Source organism: Fonsecaea multimorphosa (genome assembly GCF_000836435.1).
Source record: "Fonsecaea multimorphosa CBS 102226 unplaced genomic scaffold supercont1.22, whole genome shotgun sequence".
NCBI classification, from domain to species: domain Eukaryota; kingdom Fungi; phylum Ascomycota; class Eurotiomycetes; order Chaetothyriales; family Herpotrichiellaceae; genus Fonsecaea; species Fonsecaea multimorphosa.
Genome location: NW_015971656.1, coordinates 248,577 through 269,100, shown reverse-complemented (window position 1 = coordinate 269,100; position 20,524 = coordinate 248,577). Strand labels below are relative to the sequence as shown.

Sequence of the window (20,524 nt, the reverse complement as noted above, 5' to 3'; positions counted from 1 at the left end):
GGTTGATGTGCTGGATCGCGTCGGGCTGCAGCAGATCGCCATCTGGCATTCGCAACTTGTTCCCTCGTCATCGGGCTGCCTTCGCGAATCGGAGATGCAGCTATGAAGCTAGGACTGACTCCTCAGACCACCACCTCCACCACATCTACATTTCGCCTCCCGGCAACCCGCTGCTAGTCGTGATGGTATTCATTCTCTAGGATGTACATCTCTCCGGTCCTTGTCTCTTTGCCATCCTCCTCATGGTCTATTCAGCGTTGGATAAGCAGGACACGCCCAACCTGACGCAAGTTCCAACGCCATGGACCTGGAGCGAATTAAGCAAACCCTCCGCCTTCGTTCCGGCCGATCCAAGAAAACTCGCAAGCAGTCCACCGAGCAGTCAAACGCGGCTGCTCACCCTGGCCAGTTGGCTCAGAAGAACATTGCCAACGGAGCGGTGAAGGAGCCTCTTCGAGTGCTCACCAAACCCAAGCCAAGTCCTTCCACAGAAGTGCCCGCTGTTCGCAAGTCACAGCCCGGACCGGAGCTTAGTGAAGCCCCAGCTCTCAAACTACGAGACAGACCAGTGTATCGACCCGAGCTCCCGCACGCATCGACCGACTTGGAGCTGAAAGCATCTGCCTCAGTTCCAAATCCACGCATAGAACGTCCTCGCCAGAACCCTGGACAGCAACCGGGCTCGAACCCACCCTCTCTGCTGCGCACTATGTCTGAGGTACACAATTCCGAGTCCTCATCTGCTCTAGATTTCGACCTGCACCCACCTCCTCCGCCTTCCAGGCCCAAGCCACCTTCAGTCGAGGCGCTTTCAGAGTCGCTCTTTTCTTCGGGCCATCTCAATACTCTCCTCCGCGATCCTCAATACCTGGCCCGCTTCACTTCCTTTCTGACGAGGTATAGACCGCAGTACCATCCTATTCTTTTACGATACCTCGAAACCCAGAAGGCCATCAAGGCCATTGAGTATGCCAATGCTGTTGCTGAAGGAATCCCTCCCTCTTCGGATGATGGTGACCCAACCAATGCAAAGGTTTCTGTTGCAGCGATCCTCGACAGGGCTTTCGAGGAACTGAGCAATGGCGCCTTTCGCCTTATGGTCAACTCTGCTCTCCCCATGTACGTCACGTACAATCTGGTAAAACTGGTGACCGAGTGTCTCATAGACGAGATTACGGGTAATCGAACTTCCTCTACTAGAGATCTGGTAGGAGGCCTGTCTGAAGTATTTTGTCTCACCGATCCAAGACAAGAGGATAATCCAATTGTTTTTGCCAGTGAAGAGTTCTACCGACAAACTGGATACGAGCCTGACTACGTTATTGGGCGGAATTGTCGCTTTCTACAAGGCTCCAAAACTAACCGAGAGTCGGTCGCGCGGTTGAGAGAAAGCATTGTAAAAGGCGAAGATATATGCGAAACCTTGCTAAACTACCGGAGAGATGGCAGAGCCTTCATGAACCTACTGATGATAGCCCCTCTCCACGACGATAAAGGCAATGTTAAATATCACATTGGCGCTCAGGTTGACGTCACAGGAATGGTCGAACGAGGGAAGGAATTCGAAGGATTGAAACGGTATCTGACCACAAGAGAGATGGAGAGACGTGAGAAAGAAGTCCGCCGAAATCGAATAAATGGAGATGATCAAGACGTCCAAAAGCCAAAGGCATTGGCAAAGTTGCGTGATCTAAGTGAGATGTTTGATCTGGAGGAATCCATCGTGGTCCGGTCAAGCGGGAGGACTACTCCGAAATCAAGGGAAGATGACGAGCGCAGTGTCGCAAGCAGTCGTAAAGTCCCTCGACGAGTGTTCGGTGATGGCGATGCGACTTCTGAAAACGATGATGAAGACCCTGCCGAGGAGGAGGATAAGGCCTGGGAACTCGGTCAGTCAGGCCAATCTGGTTTGTCAGGAAAGCTGCCCGGCGTTTACGACAGCTACATGCTGGTCCGACCGGCCCCTTCGCTCCGAGTCGTCTTTGTGTCCTCCGTCCTACGACGACGCGTGGGCAATATAATTCAGCATCCATTCTTATCACATGTTGCTGCTTCTGCAAATACGTTGAAAGGACTCAAGGAGAGCTTCAGCGTAGGTGTTCCCATGTCGGCGAAGATCAACTTGCTGCTTGAAGCTGGAGATCGAAAGGATGGCACAGTGACCCGCGGTGGAAACAAAATTCAAGATGCAGGACTGGGCAGGGTCTGCTGGATCTCAGCAACGCCGTTGCTTGGAAGTGACGACAAGATTGGGGTCTGGATGGTCGTGATTGTCGAGAACGCAAAAGTACCGAAAAGGGCCAAACCTGATACCCTGGTTCGTGCAGTTGAAGACCAGGCTCTGAAACAGCCTGAGTCTAGGGAAGTAACACAGATCGGTACCTCTGCCAAGGCCAAGTCACAGAAACAAACTCCGTCCGGCCGAATTGAACCCTCAATGGGCGGCTCAAAGGCCCCAGGCGAACCAACTGAACCCAAAGATCATTACAACACGCCGGACCACAGTCAAAACACTCGATCACCTCCAGCACCCGCTGAAGAAGGCAACCTGAAAGAAGAGAAGCCGGAGGAGCAAGACCACCAGCAAGGTCTGCCTGAGGACGAAACACTTGTCGAACCGGAAGGAGAGAAGCCTGTCCCGAGCCACACGGGCAATGCTCAGCGTGAACTCCTCGATGATGAAACGGATGATTTTATGCCCACAAATGAAGGTCTCTCCGACTCGTCGAGCCCGCATCAAGTGCATGGTCAATTGAAAGACCATGAAGAGCCCCATACGCCGAAGGCCACAGATATGAACGATTCCCTTGAACGCGCTTTGTCAGGGACGAAAGCAACCGAGGACTGGAAAGAGCCAGTATCACCAGAAGACAATGGTCTCACGAACGGGCTGAACGGGCCCCATGGCTTATCCGACGAGGAAAAAACACCCGTCAATCCGCGAAAGGTTCGGCTTGGAGATGATACGCCTTCTCCCTCGAGGCCGGGAACCAGTGGTGCGGATTCTTCCACCGGAAAATCAAACAGCAAACATTATATGGACTATATCCGTCACCCTGGAAGCCGGCCGTCATCCGAATACAACCGTGGAATGTCAGGAAGCTTCATGTCTGCCAAGTACTATACAGAAGATGAGCCTCAAGAAGAAGAGGACGACTTCAATGACCCCGAATGCGCAAGGTCACCGTACAGTGTGGATTAACGTCGCAGAGGGAATACGGGTGGTGGGTTTGCACAGATTTTGGTGGATGATCCGTCCTTTGTGTATATAGATGCTTTTCTGAACGGGGTACTAGAGTTTCCTTTTACTGGTTATGGCTTGAGAAAAGGATAATTATTTCAATAGTTGGATACAAAAGTGGATTGATGAATGAGGATTTTCAGCCTTGTCCAGCCTTGTCCAGCCTCGTCAACGCAGCCTTGGATCCGAGCGCCAAGGCTCCACTTCCCCCCGATTCGCTCTTTGAGATCAACTTTTTCATCACCCAGTTGGATTTCTGTCTCTATCAACATATCACTACATTGGCTCCGACAACAAACCTACGGTCTATTGAGCCCGTGCAGCTGTCTTTACGACTACTTCCATCATAGACATAATCGAACATCCTTTCACGGTGAGACGTTTCACCACGAAGCAGGCATGGCCCAGCACGCCGAAGCGTCGACCATTCCTTCGGTCAAAGATCTTGCCAGTAGCGGTATGTTACCCATCGTTCAGAGGAGATTGCACGAATTTTGGGATTGGAGTTTTGCAAGACTGTAGCGAACTTGCCTTCGCACCAAATCAAAAGCAATCCCATCCCATTGGATTTCGTCCTGGTCCGTCCACTGACTCTCCAAACCGAGTAGAAGCATCCAAGCGCCGCGCGTGTCTCAACACCATCATATCATTCCTCAATGATCAGAACACCTCGTCACCAGTAACACTAACCGAAAGCCTCCAACTCTGGCGTGGCTTCTACGTGGCGCTCTACATGCACGACAGCAAGAACGCGCTCTCGGTTCAGAGACTCGCCGCCGAACTGGCCGCCACGCTGAGGATCATGGACGAAAAGGACCACGAATCCCCAGCAGCTTCGGCCCCGGGATCAGACGCTCAGAGCCACCCGTGGCTCGACGTGTGGACCACCGCCTTTTGGGAAACCGTGTGCAGGGAATGGTCCTCGATCGACCAGTGGCGCATGAACAAAGTCCTGCTGCTGGTGCGGTTCTTTGTGCGAGAACTGTTCAGCCTCGCATTCGGTTGGGCCACCAACACGGACGCATCGGCATCGACATCGACACCGCAAAGTCTAGTAGCGAGTCAACTCCAGATCCTGGAAAATTGGCCTCTCAGTCCGCGCGAGCGCAAGGTGCCCGATGGCCTGAGACTCCACGTCCTGGACGTCTGGGTGGACGAGCTCGCCGGCCAATTCGACGCAGCCCAAAGGGACGTGGCCGTGGCCGAGTCCGAGCAGCAGAGTGACGATGGCGACGCCGTAGCCGACGCTCAGAAAGTGAAAACGGTCCTCCTCGACACAGCCAAGGCTTTCATGGCCCCTGTGGAAAAGTTGAGCAAAGAAGCTCTCAGCAGGGGGGTCAAGGTCAGGGCGAAGGAGGCTATCCAGCTGGCCGAGGAGAAATTTTCATGATGAGAGGCGCTGGGCACCGCACGACACCGGTTCATCCTTCCCACCTCCTCAAACTATCTACTCCTTGCCCGCGGCGCAGCGTTGTTGGGCAATGAGCTGTGCCAGATCAAAGGAGGATATCGCATCGCTTTTTCAACAGTCCTGTGAACTGTATCTGGCTAACGAGCTGATCTGGAGATAACGCCAGACACAGAGACCGAATGCCATCAGCTAATTACCCCCCTTTTTGAATCAATACCCATGCGCGTACAGAGGTTCCCAACACCTGCAACAACAGAGTTTGTTTTCCCCCAAGGGAAAAGAACAGTCCAGGATCTCAGGCCTGAAACACAAAGAGCCGACCCACGCCGAAATCTCTGTATCAAGGAGATGCCACAGGGCTTACCTCGTACTCTTGAGGAGGGTGATTTTGTGGTCCGCGAGATCGTCGACTCAGCGATCACCAATAGCCAAAACAGCCATGCCTTCGAGTGTTAGGTTCCATCAAGACCTGACGACAATGACTCCATATACCCGCTCAACAGCGATGAAGATCCATCCACTCACTTTTGAAGCGCATCCAAAAATGGGTTCCCAGATTGAAGAATGGAAAAAGATTTCCCGGAATCAAAAATTTATGCGCAAATTGTATCAAACACATCAACGGCAACCCAAGAAAGAAGGTCATGTCCACAGACTCCACGCCTGCCTACCTGCCTGCCTGCCAGCCAACCATATGAACGCAAATAAACAAACAAATCAAGAAAAGAGCTTGCAGGTGGTCCTTTGGAAAATCAAATGTTCAAAAATGTCCAAATTCCTTCTCAGCTGGAAAACACAGCCGGCTGCCACCAATTCCCACTCCCACTCCCACTCCCACTCGCCTTGTTGTCCTTGTCCTCCCGCCGTTCATCCTTGTCGCGTTCGCGCTCGTCGCTCGTCGCGTCCTTTCTGGACGCGCCCTCGGTGGTTGCTTCAGCGTCGGCAATGGGAGAGGAATCTATCAGATACAGAATCGCAGAAAATCAGCAGCCAAGCCCACAAACACTTAGAAATAGATCAAAGGTTGAATCGGAATTTTGGGGGTCGAATTACAAAATGTAGTAGAAAGGCCAATAATCATCAACCAGTCTCACTCATAGAGTCACGGAAAAAAGACATACCAAGTCCCTTGTCGCCTCCTTCGCCGCCTTTGTCAACTCCAATCTCTGGCAGCTGTGGTGCCTCTGCAGAAGATGAGGCGACAGCATCATCCGTCACCGGCGCAAGGGCCGGCTCTGACGAGGTCGCTTCATTGGGCGATTGGACATCCTCCTCTTTCGCGTCATGAAAAGCTGCTTCCACTTCTTGCGAGTGATCCTGCTCCGAGTTTTGCTGTATAGTGCCGTTCGGCTCAGCTGAAGGTTCTCCTGCTGCTGCTGCTGCTGCCGCCGCCGCCGCCTCGGCCGCCCTTTTCCTTTCCAGCTCAGCCGCTCTGGCTTGTTGGCGCTCCCAGTTCTCCTTCCTCGCTTGCTCATCTTTCAACTTTCTCCTTCGTTCCACCTCATCCATGCCGCCCGTCTTCTTCAACTTTCCTTCTTCAACAAACTTTTCGACCTCACGTTGGAATTCGCCGACCTTTCGACTTTCCAATTCGCGCTGCCGAACCTTCTCCGCTCTCTCTATTGCTTCCAGGCGGCTTTCGTGATTCGGCTGCAAAGCCCGGACTTCATCCAGCATACCACTTTTGGCTTCGTGAGGGTCGACGTCCGTATCAAAGGCAAGGCTTTTCGAAGCTTGGCGACCACTGTTTGCGCTCTGCAGATTCTGCTGCTTCGTGGCTTCCTCCACGAGCTTAAAGACATTCGTGATATCTTCAAGATCACCGTCGAGATCATTCATCAACTCATCTTGCTGTGTCAAATCGTCTCTCTCCGTCATGACGACTTGAAGCTCTTGCTCCCATATCTTGGTCCAGATAGGCTTCTCGCGCTTGACAAAGTCTTTGACCTTGCCGAGTTGTTTGGCAGTTGTACTGATCTCCTTACTGATATCCTCCAGTTGTCGAGGAAGAGGCCTGACTCCTCTGGTCACAACGTCCTTGCGCAGCTCTTCGACAATATCTGAAAGATCGTCGACACGGTTGACAAGCGCCTCGGAGTCGTCAGATAATTGCTTCTTGCCTTCATTGATATGGGCTCGACCGGCGTCTCCTTTGTATGTAGCATTGGCAGCCTCTGCAGCAACGGCCTTGACGTTGGCTGCCTTGGCTTTAATGTCGCCCATGGCTGCAGTGAAGTCCGAAGACATTGTGGAATACGTCTGGCGTAAAACTGCAATCTCCCGACGAAGGTCCTGGATTTCTTGCAGAGTGGACTCGGAGGACGGGGGAGCGGCGAATTTTCCGGTAGCCAATGTCGGAGTTCGTGCAGGGTGCTGCGCAGGGACAGCAGACATTCTTGCCATCTCCTTGGAGGTTTCGAGCTGTCGATCCGCAAATCGCTGCATCATTGTACCTTGTCCTTCGAGCAGTGACCGGACTCCGTCCAGAGTTCTCTGAAGCCCGCCCATGCCTTCATCGATATGCTTTTTGACTTCATCCAGAGCTTCGACATTCAGCACAAGTACACATCGGTCCTTGACATCCGAAAGGTCTTCTAATTCGTGCCTGACGCCCGAGACAGGATCTTGCACATAAATCTCAGGGAGGTCGACTCCGTTATGCTGAGTGTTCCACGCGAATTTTTCAATGAAAGCAAGCTGCAATCTAGCAAGAGTGAGTTCATCGTAGCCGTCTGCGAGCACAAACTTCTTAATTTTGCTTCTATACTGCAAGAAAAGAGTCAACTCCTTGCCTTGTGGAGGTGATGATTCTGACACGGGAGCTCGCGATCGTGGTGGTGTGAGGTTCTCAGATGATCTTCGTTGAACCGTCTCTGGTGTCTTGACTGGTTCTACATCCACATAGGCCTTGGGTTCGGGTAGCTGTGGCGCCAATTGTGAGTCAAGTGAGATTGTTTCTTGCAACTCTTCTGGCGGTGGACTGAGGGGACCGTTGACAGTTGCTCCCATCAGCAAGTTATCTCCGCTACCAGAGTCGGATTTCGGGGCTGGCAAGTACTCATCCGGGGTCTTCACCGTTGGGCTATCAAAATTCCCGGCCTCCTCAGGCTGTTTCATTGGTGGCACTTCCTGCAGAGTCAGGACCGGGGTCTCCTCTCTCTCCTCCGAAATGCGTTGGGGCGCCTTGATGGTGCCGCTCCTGCTGGGCGACGCATCTCCCTGACGAAGAGACTTTGATCTTGATTGTTGGTAGGAACTTCTTGACCGAACCGCGGTCAAAGATTCGCGCACTTCCTTTCCCCTGTTTGGTATGGGGGAATTTTGAGCTGCAGGAATAACCGGCACACCATTAGGAGAAGCACCTAGATGCTTTTGAATTTGGTAGGCCGAAAATCTCCTTGAGGCTCGCCTCTCCAGATCTCCGCCACGTTGTAATCGAGTGAGGGCATCTGCTTGCTTCGGCGGCGGCGGGGGAGGATGTGGAAAATTGATCTGAGGAACGGAAGGAGACCGGTCAATGTCCTGATAAAGCGGTAGGCTAGGAGGATTTTGTGGTGTCCCCGAAGAAATTGTCGAGCCGGAATCAGACTGAGGTATTTGGGGGGCCACGTCCCTTCGCATCGAGTGTCTATTTATAGAGGATCGGCCTGGCTGTTGCACGGCCGACGTGTTTGCGGCAGTCCATGACTGGTCAGTTGTTGCGCTGCTTTGAGGAGGCGATTGAGCGCGCATACTTGCAGAGGCACTCGGTACCTCATCAAGCATGTTCGTCAAACCAGTCTCATTGCTTCCTGTTGTCGATATGCTAGGCTGTCTTGCTGGAGTAGTAGGCTGTCTCGATTGCGTTGTCCCAGAGGCTTCCTTGGGATTTCGACCACGTAGTCGGCTTTGCTTCCTCTTGAGGCCATGTAGGAGGTTAATAATGATGTCGCGGATGCGAGGCAGGTAGTTGTCAAGAGCTTGAGGAGATGCGGGCTGGCTCAGAGTATCCTCGAGGATGTTTCGCAAGAGATCAGGGACAGGACCAAGGTCGGAGGTTTCGACACCTATTGAATTGAAGGCACGGCATGCCAGATTGAACTCGTATCCCAGCCGAACGTAGACATCAGAGACCTCCTCTTCCTGCGCCTGTCCACGCGACCACTGCGTCAGAGTCTCGAGCAATTGTTTCGTGGCGACTAGTAGATGAGTTACGCTCTTCTCTATTTGCGATATCTGCTTGTCGGGCTGCACAATGCTTTGGTCAGAGCAAAGATTCAAAGCGGAAAATACAAACACTCACATTGGCGCTTCTTTGCGAGCGGCCCGAGCCTGAAGACGACCTCGCTTGAGAGGCAGAGCTCGTTGCAGGATTCATGGCCGGGGCCTGGGCCTGGGAATACGTTGCGTCGGGCATATCTTGCTGCCGCCGCTGAGACTGCGAAGGCCGTTGGGCTCCAGGGACGGCGGATGACTGCATCGTGTCGTTATTGAACAGGTGTTGATTCCCTCCGACAGGACATGGTTGAGAGGAGTTTCGGCGGGTCACTTGATTTGAGAAGATTACATGGTGAAGGAGACAACGGGTCCTCTGTTAGTAAAGGGGACAGGGACGAAGAAGCTGATGGGGGATTATGTACCGAGTAGAATTGGGATTGTGATGCAGATGGAGACTAGAGATGGGTGCGCAATGGTGCGTTGGAGAGCCATCGGCCTTGGTTCCTTTTCCCCCTTCCTTTTCCCTTTTGGTGCCCGAAAACGCAATGGGCGGCGTTTTGGGGGGGCCACCAACGACTGGCTAGGCGCAGTCATACCTAAAATACCTAACCTACTAAGTACCTAGGTACCTCCTACCAGTCCTAGCCCGCCTGTCTGCTGCACGTCGCCAAGCCCTCGCCGCTTTGAAGTTGTTCGGCTCACCTTCTGTTCCTCTTCGGTCTCCTGAAGGTCTCCTGAGCCTTGGCATTTCTCTTCATTGATAACCTCAGCTGTGGTCACCCTATCTGCAGACGATGATAAATGAGCCAGTTTCAAGATATTCAGTAATTGTGCGTCTTAGGATGTAGGCTACGGCCATTCAACCTCCCCACGAATGATCATACTGCACCGGGACCACTTATTGCTACCGCCTAACTCCTCCCATCGCTCATATCGGCCCATGGAATCCTCCGTCCGACCCAATGCCACCACTTCCTCTGGTCCATAGGACATCACACTCTCTCGCTCTTCAAAGGCGGGCCATGGATCGCCGCCGTTCATAAAGGTTATCCAGTGCCTTCCCATCTGTTCTGCTGCCTTTGCTAGCTTGTCTGGTAAGAGGTGGTTGTACGTCTGGAAGAGAAAAAGCAAGTCCACAGCGTGATGTGCCATATTCTGGAACGGGCCCGGAAATGGATTGCCGTAACGCATGTGATAGCAGAACGCCTTCTCACCGCTAAAAGTCTTTGCAATCTCATGGATGTCGCGGCCGAACTCTGCGTCGGTGCAGAAAGGCTCCAAGGTGGATACTGCTTGCTCATGGGAGAAGTCTGTAAGATTGTAGGAAGCAGTCATATACTCGAGCTCTTGGGCAGAGAAGAAGGAAGAGAGTAAAGAGCGGATCTTGTCTGGTGTCCAGTCGAGTTTGGCGATACGCGGAGCCCAGATAATGCCCTGTCGTAGAGGTCAGACGTGGTAAGTAAATGCTGGTTACGAGAGAGGGCTTACTTCTTTCTCACAGTCACCAATGATGATCCTGCGTACATACGAGTCGTATGGCTGGTTCCCTATCGTCGATGGCAATGGAAGTCGATTCAGGAGGAAGCCATCGACCGTGGCTTGCCAATTTGGTAGTGGAGATCCAGTGGCGATGTAAGCGTTCAACAGCTCATTCACCGGTACGTCTCGCAAGCGTTGGATTTTATCCAGAGCATCTATATCGGAGGGAATCTGCAGGTGTGCAAGAACCTTCTGGTAAATGCCTTCTTGATGTTCGAGGCTGCGAGATGTAAGGACTGCATTGCCTGACATGATCACCGCCTGGCTGAATAACTCTAGGTGCGCAGCCCAGGGCGACAGCATCTGAATCTGGATGTCACCTGCTCTCCATGGTAAGTCCTTTGTTTCAATAGAGAGCTCAAGGCCTGGACAAGAACTGCGGAAAGCAAAGTGTCGAAGTACTTACTTCCACCAGCACTCTGACCTACTACCGTCACCTGCTTCGGATCCCCACCGAACGCGCCGATATACCTCTTCACCCACTGCAGCGCCACAATCTGATCGTGGATCCCATAGTTACCGACGCCGACATCGCCTGCCTTGCGGTTATCCAGCTCAAGATCATCCGATGCCAGAAATCCAAAAGCTCCCAGTCTGAAGTTTATGGTGACCACCACTATCGGCTGCTCCATGTCCAGAGAGAGGTGAACGAGAGGTGCCCCGTTATACTGGGCTGCAGACCCGGCGCCCATGCAGTTTGCGCCGCCATGGATGAAGACCAAGACTGGCAGTTTCGTGCCAGCAAGATTGTACGTAGGTGTCGTGATGTTGAGGTTGAGACATTGGAATTCGTTGACAGGCGGTATGGGGTCCTCGGCAGGGATGCTAGCGCCAACGAGGTTGAGAGAGGCTGCGAGGGCTGGTGAAGGCGAGATAGGACTGTTGTGGCTGTGTAAGCACTCGACACATTCTGCACCTGGCTTACAGCACACAGAAACCGAGACTCAAGGACGTATCAGACGCAGCGGAATTATGCACGCACCCGAAATGGCTGGCGTCGAGAGTCTCTGAGGACCACTTGTCCACGATCTTGGACCTCTGGAACCGCCGCGCGACAGCACCGTATGGTATACCCCGGAATTGTGCTACGGTGCCTTCAAAGAATGTCTTGTTCGTGCTGACGGTGCCGAGACCTGGGATGGTGCGAGTAACTTGCATGGTTGTTCTCCCATCTCGGTCCAGATCGCTTCAGCTATTTTTCGTTGCCAACATTGCCTTTTACCTAAGACAGTGCTTGTGGTTACATGCCACTGTGGTCAGAAGAGAATTACTCCGTGGAGACCCATGTTTCCGCCCAAAGCTCTGGACCCTTGGGGACGACGCCAACTGCCGGTCATCGCAGTCGCGTATCGAGCTCATGGGGGAGCAACGTCTGGCCAGCGAGTAGCTCAACCCGGCAATAGAGGTATTCCCGTCTGTAGAGGGTATCCAACTTGTCACGCCTTATCGTATCACTGAGACTAGTCAACGGGAACAAATGGCGGAGCAGACGAAATGGCGGGGTCGGCGGGGGTGTGGAATCCGGGGATATGCCCTCCGTGCGCCTGGAGTTTCTAATGTTTGGCCGACTCGCCTGGAACGTCTTCAACAGAGACTTGCCATCGGCACAGTCTTGCCCCGTGCCAATCATGCGGAAAGTGACCGCCGGGCTGACACGCGGATGGATGCAGGACGCGAGTTACATGTATACGTCCTTCGACTCGGAAGTGGTCCTGGGGACTGCCACACTGCCTTGAGACAGAACAGCACTGTCTACGGGTGAACTCGACAGCGTCGACAAGATGCCCGGAACCGTTGAAGAGCCACTTCCAACCTCCAAGAAGGTGCAGGAACCCATTGACATCGAGAAAATCTTCCATTACACCGACCTCGACACCCCCAGGGCCACGCGCGTCGAGGACCCCTACGACTACCAATGGGGCTGGGGTAATCGCTTCCAGAGCGAAATCATCCCAGGCACGCTGCCCGTTGCGCAAAATCACCCACAGGTCCCGCGTTTCAACCTGTACACCGAAGGCCTCACGTCTTCCGCCTTCGCCGCAAGCAGAGCCGCGAATGCGAGCACGTACATGTACCGCTGCCGGCCCTCGGTCGCGAATCATGGCTTCCAGGATGGCGTGTTCGCGTCCAGAGCGCATGTGGAAAGCTGCTTTCTGTCCGTCAACTCAAAGGTCAAGATGAACCCGGCACAGATCGAATGGGCGCCTTTTGACCTTCCTCAAGAAGGTGAAGAGGTTGATTTTGTGGACGGCCTGCACACTTTGGGTGGATCTGGGGATGCCAGCATACGGGATGGACTTGCGCTGCATGTTTTTATGATCAACGCCCGGATGACGCGGAGGGCGTTCTTGAATGGAGACGGAGAGTTCTTGATTGTCGCCCAGCTGGGCAACCTCGACATCCAGACGGAGATGGGCAAAATCTACCTCCAGCCTGGCGAGATCTGTGTGATTCCGCGCGGCATCAAGTTCTGTCTGAACCCAGCTGACGGCACGAGAGAGGCGCGAGGCTACATCCTGGAGGTTTGGGGCTCACGATTCGAGTTGCCCGATCTTGGCCCTATTGGAGGATATGGAAACGCCAATGTACGGGACTTTGCATACCCCGTTGCGTATATGGACGATCCAGAGGACCTACATCAGCAGTGGCATATCGTCGAGAAGATCAACGGCGAGTACCATGTCTTGATGCAGGACCACAGCCCGTTCGATGTTGCGGCGTGGCACGGCAATTGCTTGCCTTACAAGGTAATACCATTCTTTCCCCCGAATCTTGCCCCGATACCCTAGACTCCCAGCACGCGGGACTTGCTGATCGTGTGTCCCAATTGCAGTACGACATGACCAAGTTCGTCGCACAAGGCAGCACGTCCGTCGATCATACAGATCCTTCGGTGTGGACCCTTCTGACTGCACGCTCCCGTGACCCCAATGTGCCGCTCGTCGACTTCATCTGGTTCGGGCCGCGCTGGGACGTCGCCATGAACAGTTTCCGGCTGCCGTATTTCCACCGCAACAGCGCGAGCGAATTCATTGCGAACATCTATGGTGCGTCGGGTGGGCGGAGTGCCAACTTTAGACCAGGAGGAGGCGTCTATGAGGCTGGCCACACGGCACATGGCGGGTTCGGGGACATCTATGTCATGGAGCGGAGAAAGAAGAGGAATGAGCCGAGAATCTTGTTCCAGGGTAAGTTTGGACATGCGCCTTCTGCCCTCCACGCCTGTCAAGTTGAGCAGGCTTCCACAAGAACCCTCCACGTCTAACAGGCTCGCAGGCATGATGACATTCATGATCGAGTCGTCACGGTCACTCCTCTTCACCGAATGGAGCCGCGAGCACAGCACCAACGACGCCACTCCGCCAGAAGTCTGGGACACGGTGCCGGACCAGTTCTCCACTGATCCCAAGGTGCGGGCCCTTCTGCAGCGGGTGAAGAAGCAAAAGGCCGAGAGGAAAGCAGAAGACGAGGCCTACTATGATGACGAGCGGATACAACAGCTCCTGAGCAAAGTCACTGTAGTTGAGCAGAATGGGACTGGGGCGGTAAACGGCACTTCCGAACATGAGTCTGCACCTGAGCAGAATGGGACCGGGGCGATCAACGGGGCTTCTGAACACGAGGCTGCACAGGCGATTCCTCTTGGGATCGAGGTGTAGAACAGCGTTGGAATTCGAGTTTGCAAGTGCTCTAGTCGAAAGTACAAGATCAAAGATAGTGGCTCAGTACCATTTCAAGATAGCATGACTATACGGCCTGTTTCACTAAAAGTCGTCCAGCATCATGTTCTCTGAAATACTCCTCGCATTCAATCTTCGAATCATACCCAAACAGTCCGTCGCTCCAGCTCTTGGTCGGCTTGCCCGCCACCGGCTCCCACTGCCACGCCCTTACCTGAGTCGGGTCCTTGAGCCTTTCGTCCCGCGCTTGCTGTTCTGGCCCATCCGGGTAGTGGTTCTCGGTCTTCTGCTTGCGGGCCAGCTGCTGAATCTGCGTGGCACGAGAAAACCGCAAGTCCTGAAAGGCGCGACCAACGCGGTCGAGCGGCAGATGGGCGAGACATTGGGCTAGCACAGCACCGTCCTCTATCGCTTGAGATGCGCCTTGGGCAAGGTATGGCCTGGTTGAAAACATCAGATCTGAATTTTCCCGGGACAAACAAGGGAGAGGGAGAACTTACAGCATGGGATGGCAAGCGTCACCAATGAGGACGGCGTGTCCGCGGTGCCAGGACTCGAGCGGATCAAGATCTTGAAGCTTCCATTTGACGATGGAGCTGGGGTCTGCATGGAAGAGAATGGTGCGGACACTAAACAAGGAAGGTCATTCAGTCAGAGGTTTTCGACGAGGGTGAGATGAGGTCGATGGCGAGGCTGAGCGAGAAAAAAGAAGAAAGGGAATTTGACATACGCTGGACACCAGTCACTGAAATTCCGGCGCAGTTCATCGACGTCTGCTCCCAGTTGCTTGTGCTCGTCGCCGAGAGAGCCGTCATCGGGGAAGACTGCGACACAATTGAAGAGCTTCTCGCCGCGGCTAGCAATTGGGATCAGCTATTGTTTCTTGTGTCACTCTCGACTCACGCAGCTTACAGAAGCGTCCCGATGACATGCCTGCCCGGCCCCCACCAAGCAGTGGCCGCATGGCCTTCCACCAACGGCGCAATCACCGGATCATTCTTGTACTTTTCGATTTCCAAAGCGAATTGGAAGGCGTAGTCTCCGGTCGGCAGGGCGGGAACGGGCTTCAGCGAGATGATATCCCGCATCTTGCTCCTGACACCGTCCGCTCCGACGATGAAGTCACAGTCCAACACCTCCCCCGAGGCGAGAGTCACGCTGGCCTTGTCCACGTCGGCTTCGACTACTCTAGACGCCAGCTTGATCTCAATCCCCAAGCTCTTCACCTTCTTCAGCATTGCTGTGTGAAGGTCTGCGCGATGGATCATCCACACTGGTGCATCGTACTTCTTGAGTGCAAAACTCGGATCCATGTGGACCTCGCTGAGCACCTTTCCATCGTCCCATCTCAGCACCCTCGAGACCCTGCTCTGGACAATGACATCTCTCAGGTCGTCTTCGAGGCCCCAGCGGATGAGTTCGCGTGTCGCGTTGCTGGAGATCAAGACCCCGGCGCCAATCTCTCGTAGGACAGACGCGCCTTCGACAATGGTAACGTGGTGACCGGCGTCGTGGATGGCGAGCGCCGCGGCGAGACCAGCAATACCAGCGCCTACGATGATCACCTCAATCACTTGGGTGTTGACAGCGTGGGGAGACATCGTGAATGTGAAGCTTGGCCACACCGAGCTTCGACAGCTGCCAGGCTCACGAACTATCAGTTTACATAGCCTTGTGGCTATGCCACTACGCCGCCCATTCTGTCACAAGTCCCGATCCGGACGGATCCTTCTAAGAAACTGCACGGTACCATTGTGTCGAGTACCTTTACTATGGTGGAGGACGCCCATCGGGGCATTGTTACGGACGTTTTGCTTGTGGGGTTAAAATTATGCCGGCAGTACGCCACCAGAATCCAGGCCGTAGTTTGTACAACGTACCGAGTACTGCGTTACGTTACGACATCCGTAGAGCACTATTCTACGGTGGACTCAACGCCAGCATTGCAGCACAGGTGTCCAGCAGAGCATCGGGCGGCAAACTCGTCTCGATCCTGGACAAGTCGGGTCGCAGCGAAACGAAGCAACGCAGCTCTGCTGTCATGTCACCATCGCGCACAGAAGCAGCCGACCGTCTTCGCGTCGTTGTCGTCGGCGCAGGACTGGGCGGTCTCGCCGCTGCTATTGCGATTCACCGGACTGGGATTGCCGACGTACAAGTGCTCGAAGCTGCGTCCAAGCTCGGTGAGCTGGGGGCCGGGATCCAAGTCAGCCCGAATTGCTCGCGCCTCTTGATCCGATGGGGCGTCGGCAAGTACCTCGACGACAAGGTGGTTTTGCCCAGGTACGGCAGAGTCGTCCGATGGCAGAACGGCGAAGTGCTGAGCCAGGCGCCTATGATGCCGCAGATTCAGGAGAAATACGGCTTTCCGCACTGGCATGTGCACCGTGCGGATCTACACGAAGCGTTGAGGAAGACAGTGGAGGATTTAAAAATCCCTATTCTGATCAATGCCAAGGTCGTCGCTGCAGATGTCGACGAGGCCAGCGTCTCGTTGCATACTGGCGAGAAAATTGACTGTGATTTCATTGTTGGTGCTGATGGGCTACGGTCGACGATGCGCGAGGTGGTGCTGCAGGGCGAGGAAGCAGCGCCGCCTTTTGTGACTGGCGACTATGCCTATCGATTTACCGTGCCTACAGAAGACATGGCGGATGACCCTGTGCTAGCGGACTGCGTCAAGGTGCCCATGGCCATTGGGTGGTGGGGGCCGCGAATGCATGTTGTGGGATACAAGTTGCGGAGTGAAACCATCTTCAACGTCGTCGCTGTCTTCCCCGACGACGGAACCATGGACAATACCTACAAGATGGAAGGTGAGATCGAGCACTTGAAGGAATTGTATGATGGGTGGTGCCCACAGGTCAAGGCTTTGATCGAACGCGCAAGACCGGGCACAGTCACGAAATGGAAATTGATGGATTTACCCCCATTGTCGAGATGGCATCGAGGCAAGTTGGTGTTGATAGGAGGTCCGTACTCACCCTTTCGTCAATATCGCGGCAGGTTTGAGTAGACCCGACTGATGGAATGCAGATGCTTGTCACCCAATGTTGCCTTATCAGGCCCAAGGAGCTTCACAAGCCATCGAGGACGCCGCTGCCCTGGCACAGTGTCTACGACAGTTGCCTCTCTCAGACGTGGGTTCCGTATTCCAACAGCTCAGATACTCACGTGCCACTCAAATACAAAAGTACGCTCGGGAACAGCGGGGCAAGAATCATATGCTTGATGGCCCGGAGCAAGAAGCTCGCGATGCCGCCATGAAGGATGCCAGTGGAGGAGCCAGGGCTGCGTATGCTTGGAGTTGGGCGGCTGAGGATGGCGAACCCGCAAAACCTTGGAATGAAGGATTGTTCGGGTACGACGCAGAGGAGGAGGCCTTGAAAAGGATCAGGAAACTTTGATGCTCTGTTACGGCCAAGTAGAAACTCGCCTCGGACTCGTTAGCCCAATTCAAGACGCTTCGTATTATCTTCGGGCGAGGTTGATGAAGGGGACGCCATAAACAAGACAGTATCGTAACGACACGAGGGCGACAAGTCTAAGCGGAAGTACATCTTCCTCCGAATCAGTCAATAGTCGCCATGTGGAGCATATGTAAAAAGGTTGCAGGGGCGGGCCAATTCTGCATCTAATATTGCGCCGCATGTGGCAGGTCGAGAACAACAATATTGTGCCGGGGACTGGATCCAACCATTCTGGAGAGCATCTGGAGTACATGTACCCCAGATTCCACCCCGCCTTCAAAACAGGTGGATCAACAGTCTACTGATCCTTCTCCTGTCTATCTCATCTTTGTAGAGGAAGTGGACGCTTGGGCTTTCTCGACAATACCTAATACCATCAGAAACAACGATGGCGTCCTCACAGAACGAGAGCCTGGCGGCGAACTGGAAATGCTTGCTGGCTTGCCTGCTCATTGCAATGGGACGTGAGTTAACCGCTTCGTTATTGTCGACCAAGCTGTGAAGAGCTGTGATGCTGACGCCGGAGAAGCGTTTCAATATGGTGTCGACTTCGGTCTTATTGCTGGTATTCAAGCCATGGTGGGCTTCAACCAGGTGAGTCGCTTCCCGACTTCTGTCGATATGTCTAGTGAAGAATATCCTGACTCTTTCTCTCAGGTCTTCGGCCACAAAGATCCGCTGTCTCCGACCGGATGGAACCTGAGTCCGGTTACCCAACAACTAATCTCGTCTTTCATGACCATCGGTGCGGTCCTTGGTTGTGGTTTCGTTGGTGCGTGACATTCCCTGTCTCCAAACTTTTCTGTGGCTTGTGAGGGGGCAAGATATAGATGGCGTACTGATGTGCACCTAGGCCCTCTGTCGACCAAATTAGGAAGAAAGCAATGTGTCTGGCTCGCAGTTGTATGGTGCTACGTGAGCGATGCCATCATGATGGGCACCACCAACGTTGCCGCTCTATACGTTGGACGTATCTTGATCGGTATTGGTACGTACACACTGGGACAACGCCGACATGTAGCATGCACTGACAGACAAAAGCAAATGGCTGGTTCATGACCTTCCCCCAGCTGTACCTTCAAGAAGTCGCCCCAGCACACCTTCGTGGGTTTGTCTACGTCTTCTTCCAGTTTTGGGTCGCACTGGGCTCCCTGATTGGCAATATCGTTGGTACGTATCCCAGCAGAGATCATCCACATCCCAGCTGACCTCCTGCCAACAAGACAACTTCACCGAGACCAAGCCCGGCAGACAGTCCTACCTCATACCGCTGGGCATCATCTACATCGTCCCACTCATCCTCGGAGTTGGTATCATCTTTATACCGGAGTCGCCACGTTGGCTATTGACCCATGGCCGAAGAGAAGAAGCCCGCAAGGCCCTCTTGTGGCTAAGGCCCGAGGGCACCAACGTCGATGCCGAACTGTTGGCCGTCGAGACTGCGCATAATCTCGAGATGGAGAGCAACAGCAATGCATCGTGGACCGACATCTTCACCAACAAGATCGAGCGGCGTCGGACTCTACTCTCGCTCGGCTCCCTCACTCTCCTGTCCGCCCCTGGCGCCATGTGTAAGCCCCATTGCCCCGGACCTCCACCAAAAGCGAGTATAACCAAATGCTGACGGCTCACAGTTATGATCATGTACGGAACCTACTTCTTCCAAATGGCCGGAGTCGGCAAGCCCTTCGAGGACAGCTGCATCCTTTCTGCCTTGTCCGTGGTCGGAATTCTTGCCTCTTCCCTCGTCGTGACTCGCCTGGGCCGGAGGACCATCCTGATGTCCGGCATGGTCATCTGCGGGATCATGCAGCTCATCCAAGCCTGCGTGTACAAGGCTCAGCCCACCGCCTCCTCGACAGGTAAGGTCATTGTCGCCATGAACATCATCTACATGTTCTTCTACAACGCTTGCTTGGCCGCCTACGCGTGGCTGGTCGGCGGCGAGATGCCCAGCCTGCGATTGAGGTCCTTTGTCTTTGGCCTGGCTGGCGTCGTGGGTTTCTTCTGGCCGTGGCTCAGCGTCTTCACCGCGCCGTACTTCATCAACCCAGACAGTCTGAACTGGGGTCCCAAATATGGGTTCATTTGGTTCCCAAGCGCGATGGTAGCCACCGTTTGGATCTATTTTTTCCTTCCCGAGGTCAAGGACCGTACTCTCGAAGAAATCGACGAGATGGTGAGCATTTCATTTCTCTGTTTTCTCTCTTTTCCGACCGTTCGACAGAGTCATTTACTAACAAGACTTTTCCTCATAGTTCCAAGCCAATCTCGCCGCCCGCAAGTTCAAAGGCTACGTCTGTACCAGCACCACTTTTGGTGTACAGCAGAAATTTGTGGGGGAGAAGGGTGATCTTGAGGTTTCGGCGATAGAGGTGGAGGCGGTTGAGCATGCTGCTCCGCCGCATACGTGGGAGTAGAAGGGGAGAGCTGGTTGGGTGGATGGGTGGCTCAGGGCCCGTGTCTTTTATACATACCTAGGTATCTAAGTATTCAATGCCTTGTTTGATCTCGGCAGCCTATCTCATCGTCTTCCCACAGTGGGACGCCAGCGATCGGCGGCTAATGATGAGCAACTGGGTATCAAGTGCGGAGAAGTACAGGCAGATGAGATAGACACGGAGCATGTCTCCGCTGTAATATATGCAACGTTCGGCCCGTAGGAGACGCATGATGGGAAAACGCGGGGTTGGGGCATAATCTAAGGTAGATCCAAGTATGCCTCCATCAAGCTACCTAGGTACCTAGGTATACAGCCCTGACTCTATCGGGAGGGTTAGGGGCACGCTCGGGAACGAAGGGGTATCCAAGGACAGTGGTGATTGCCCCATTTGTCCCACCTGTGTAGTTCAATACCTAGGTATTAGAGAGATCAATTCAAGACGTTGGTCTGGCCCCCACAAATTGCACCCCTTCTCTTCTCCTCCCACGGTACTGTTAGCAATTGCATGCATGATCCTGACCCAGTAATCCTAATTGCCCACCT

The 20,524-nt window shown here is 53.9% G+C and overlaps 8 protein-coding genes across 8 annotated transcripts; 5 read left to right on the top strand and 3 right to left on the bottom strand.

The window, feature by feature from the left end:
- Positions 1–301: 301 nt before the first annotated feature.
- On the top strand, positions 302–3,202 carry Z520_09093 (uncharacterized protein; the record flags this gene model as incomplete). Its single annotated transcript, XM_016779589.1, has 1 exon — positions 302–3,202. One exon carries the CDS (start codon positions 302–304, stop codon positions 3,200–3,202), a length of 2,901 nt encoding a protein of 966 aa, XP_016629300.1.
- A 438-nt stretch (positions 3,203–3,640) lies between these two features.
- Positions 3,641–4,631, top strand: Z520_09092 (uncharacterized protein; the record flags this gene model as incomplete). The annotated part of the gene is made up of 2 exons (XM_016779588.1): positions 3,641–3,698; positions 3,757–4,631. 2 exons carry the CDS (start codon positions 3,641–3,643, stop codon positions 4,629–4,631), a joined length of 933 nt encoding a protein of 310 aa, XP_016629299.1.
- An 803-nt stretch (positions 4,632–5,434) lies between these two features.
- Positions 5,435–9,111, bottom strand: Z520_09091 (uncharacterized protein; the record flags this gene model as incomplete). The annotated part of the gene is made up of 3 exons (XM_016779587.1): positions 5,435–5,610; positions 5,774–8,879; positions 8,935–9,111. 3 exons carry the CDS (start codon positions 9,109–9,111, stop codon positions 5,435–5,437), a joined length of 3,459 nt encoding a protein of 1,152 aa, XP_016629298.1.
- A 587-nt stretch (positions 9,112–9,698) lies between these two features.
- Positions 9,699–11,546, bottom strand: Z520_09090 (uncharacterized protein; the record flags this gene model as incomplete). The annotated part of the gene is made up of 4 exons (XM_016779586.1): positions 9,699–10,283; positions 10,338–10,708; positions 10,795–11,267; positions 11,371–11,546. The coding sequence occupies 4 exons, from the start codon at positions 11,544–11,546 to the stop codon at positions 9,699–9,701; spliced, it is 1,605 nt and encodes a 534-aa protein (XP_016629297.1).
- Positions 11,547–12,169: 623 nt separating this feature from the next.
- Positions 12,170–14,047, top strand: Z520_09089 (uncharacterized protein; the record flags this gene model as incomplete). Its single annotated transcript, XM_016779585.1, has 3 exons — positions 12,170–13,135; positions 13,222–13,576; positions 13,665–14,047. The coding sequence occupies 3 exons, from the start codon at positions 12,170–12,172 to the stop codon at positions 14,045–14,047; spliced, it is 1,704 nt and encodes a 567-aa protein (XP_016629296.1).
- Positions 14,048–14,135: 88 nt separating this feature from the next.
- Z520_09088 (uncharacterized protein) lies at positions 14,136–15,669 on the bottom strand (the record flags this gene model as incomplete). The annotated part of the gene is made up of 4 exons (XM_016779584.1): positions 14,136–14,508; positions 14,569–14,697; positions 14,799–14,924; positions 14,981–15,669. 4 exons carry the CDS (start codon positions 15,667–15,669, stop codon positions 14,136–14,138), a joined length of 1,317 nt encoding a protein of 438 aa, XP_016629295.1.
- A 230-nt stretch (positions 15,670–15,899) lies between these two features.
- Positions 15,900–17,475, top strand: Z520_09087 (uncharacterized protein; the record flags this gene model as incomplete). The annotated part of the gene is made up of 2 exons (XM_016779583.1): positions 15,900–17,040; positions 17,105–17,475. The coding sequence occupies 2 exons, from the start codon at positions 15,900–15,902 to the stop codon at positions 17,473–17,475; spliced, it is 1,512 nt and encodes a 503-aa protein (XP_016629294.1).
- Positions 17,476–17,926: 451 nt separating this feature from the next.
- Z520_09086 (uncharacterized protein) lies at positions 17,927–19,958 on the top strand (the record flags this gene model as incomplete). Its single annotated transcript, XM_016779582.1, has 8 exons — positions 17,927–18,002; positions 18,068–18,132; positions 18,196–18,310; positions 18,392–18,526; positions 18,580–18,708; positions 18,762–19,109; positions 19,173–19,717; positions 19,797–19,958. The coding sequence occupies 8 exons, from the start codon at positions 17,927–17,929 to the stop codon at positions 19,956–19,958; spliced, it is 1,575 nt and encodes a 524-aa protein (XP_016629293.1).
- Positions 19,959–20,524: the final 566 nt, after the last annotated feature.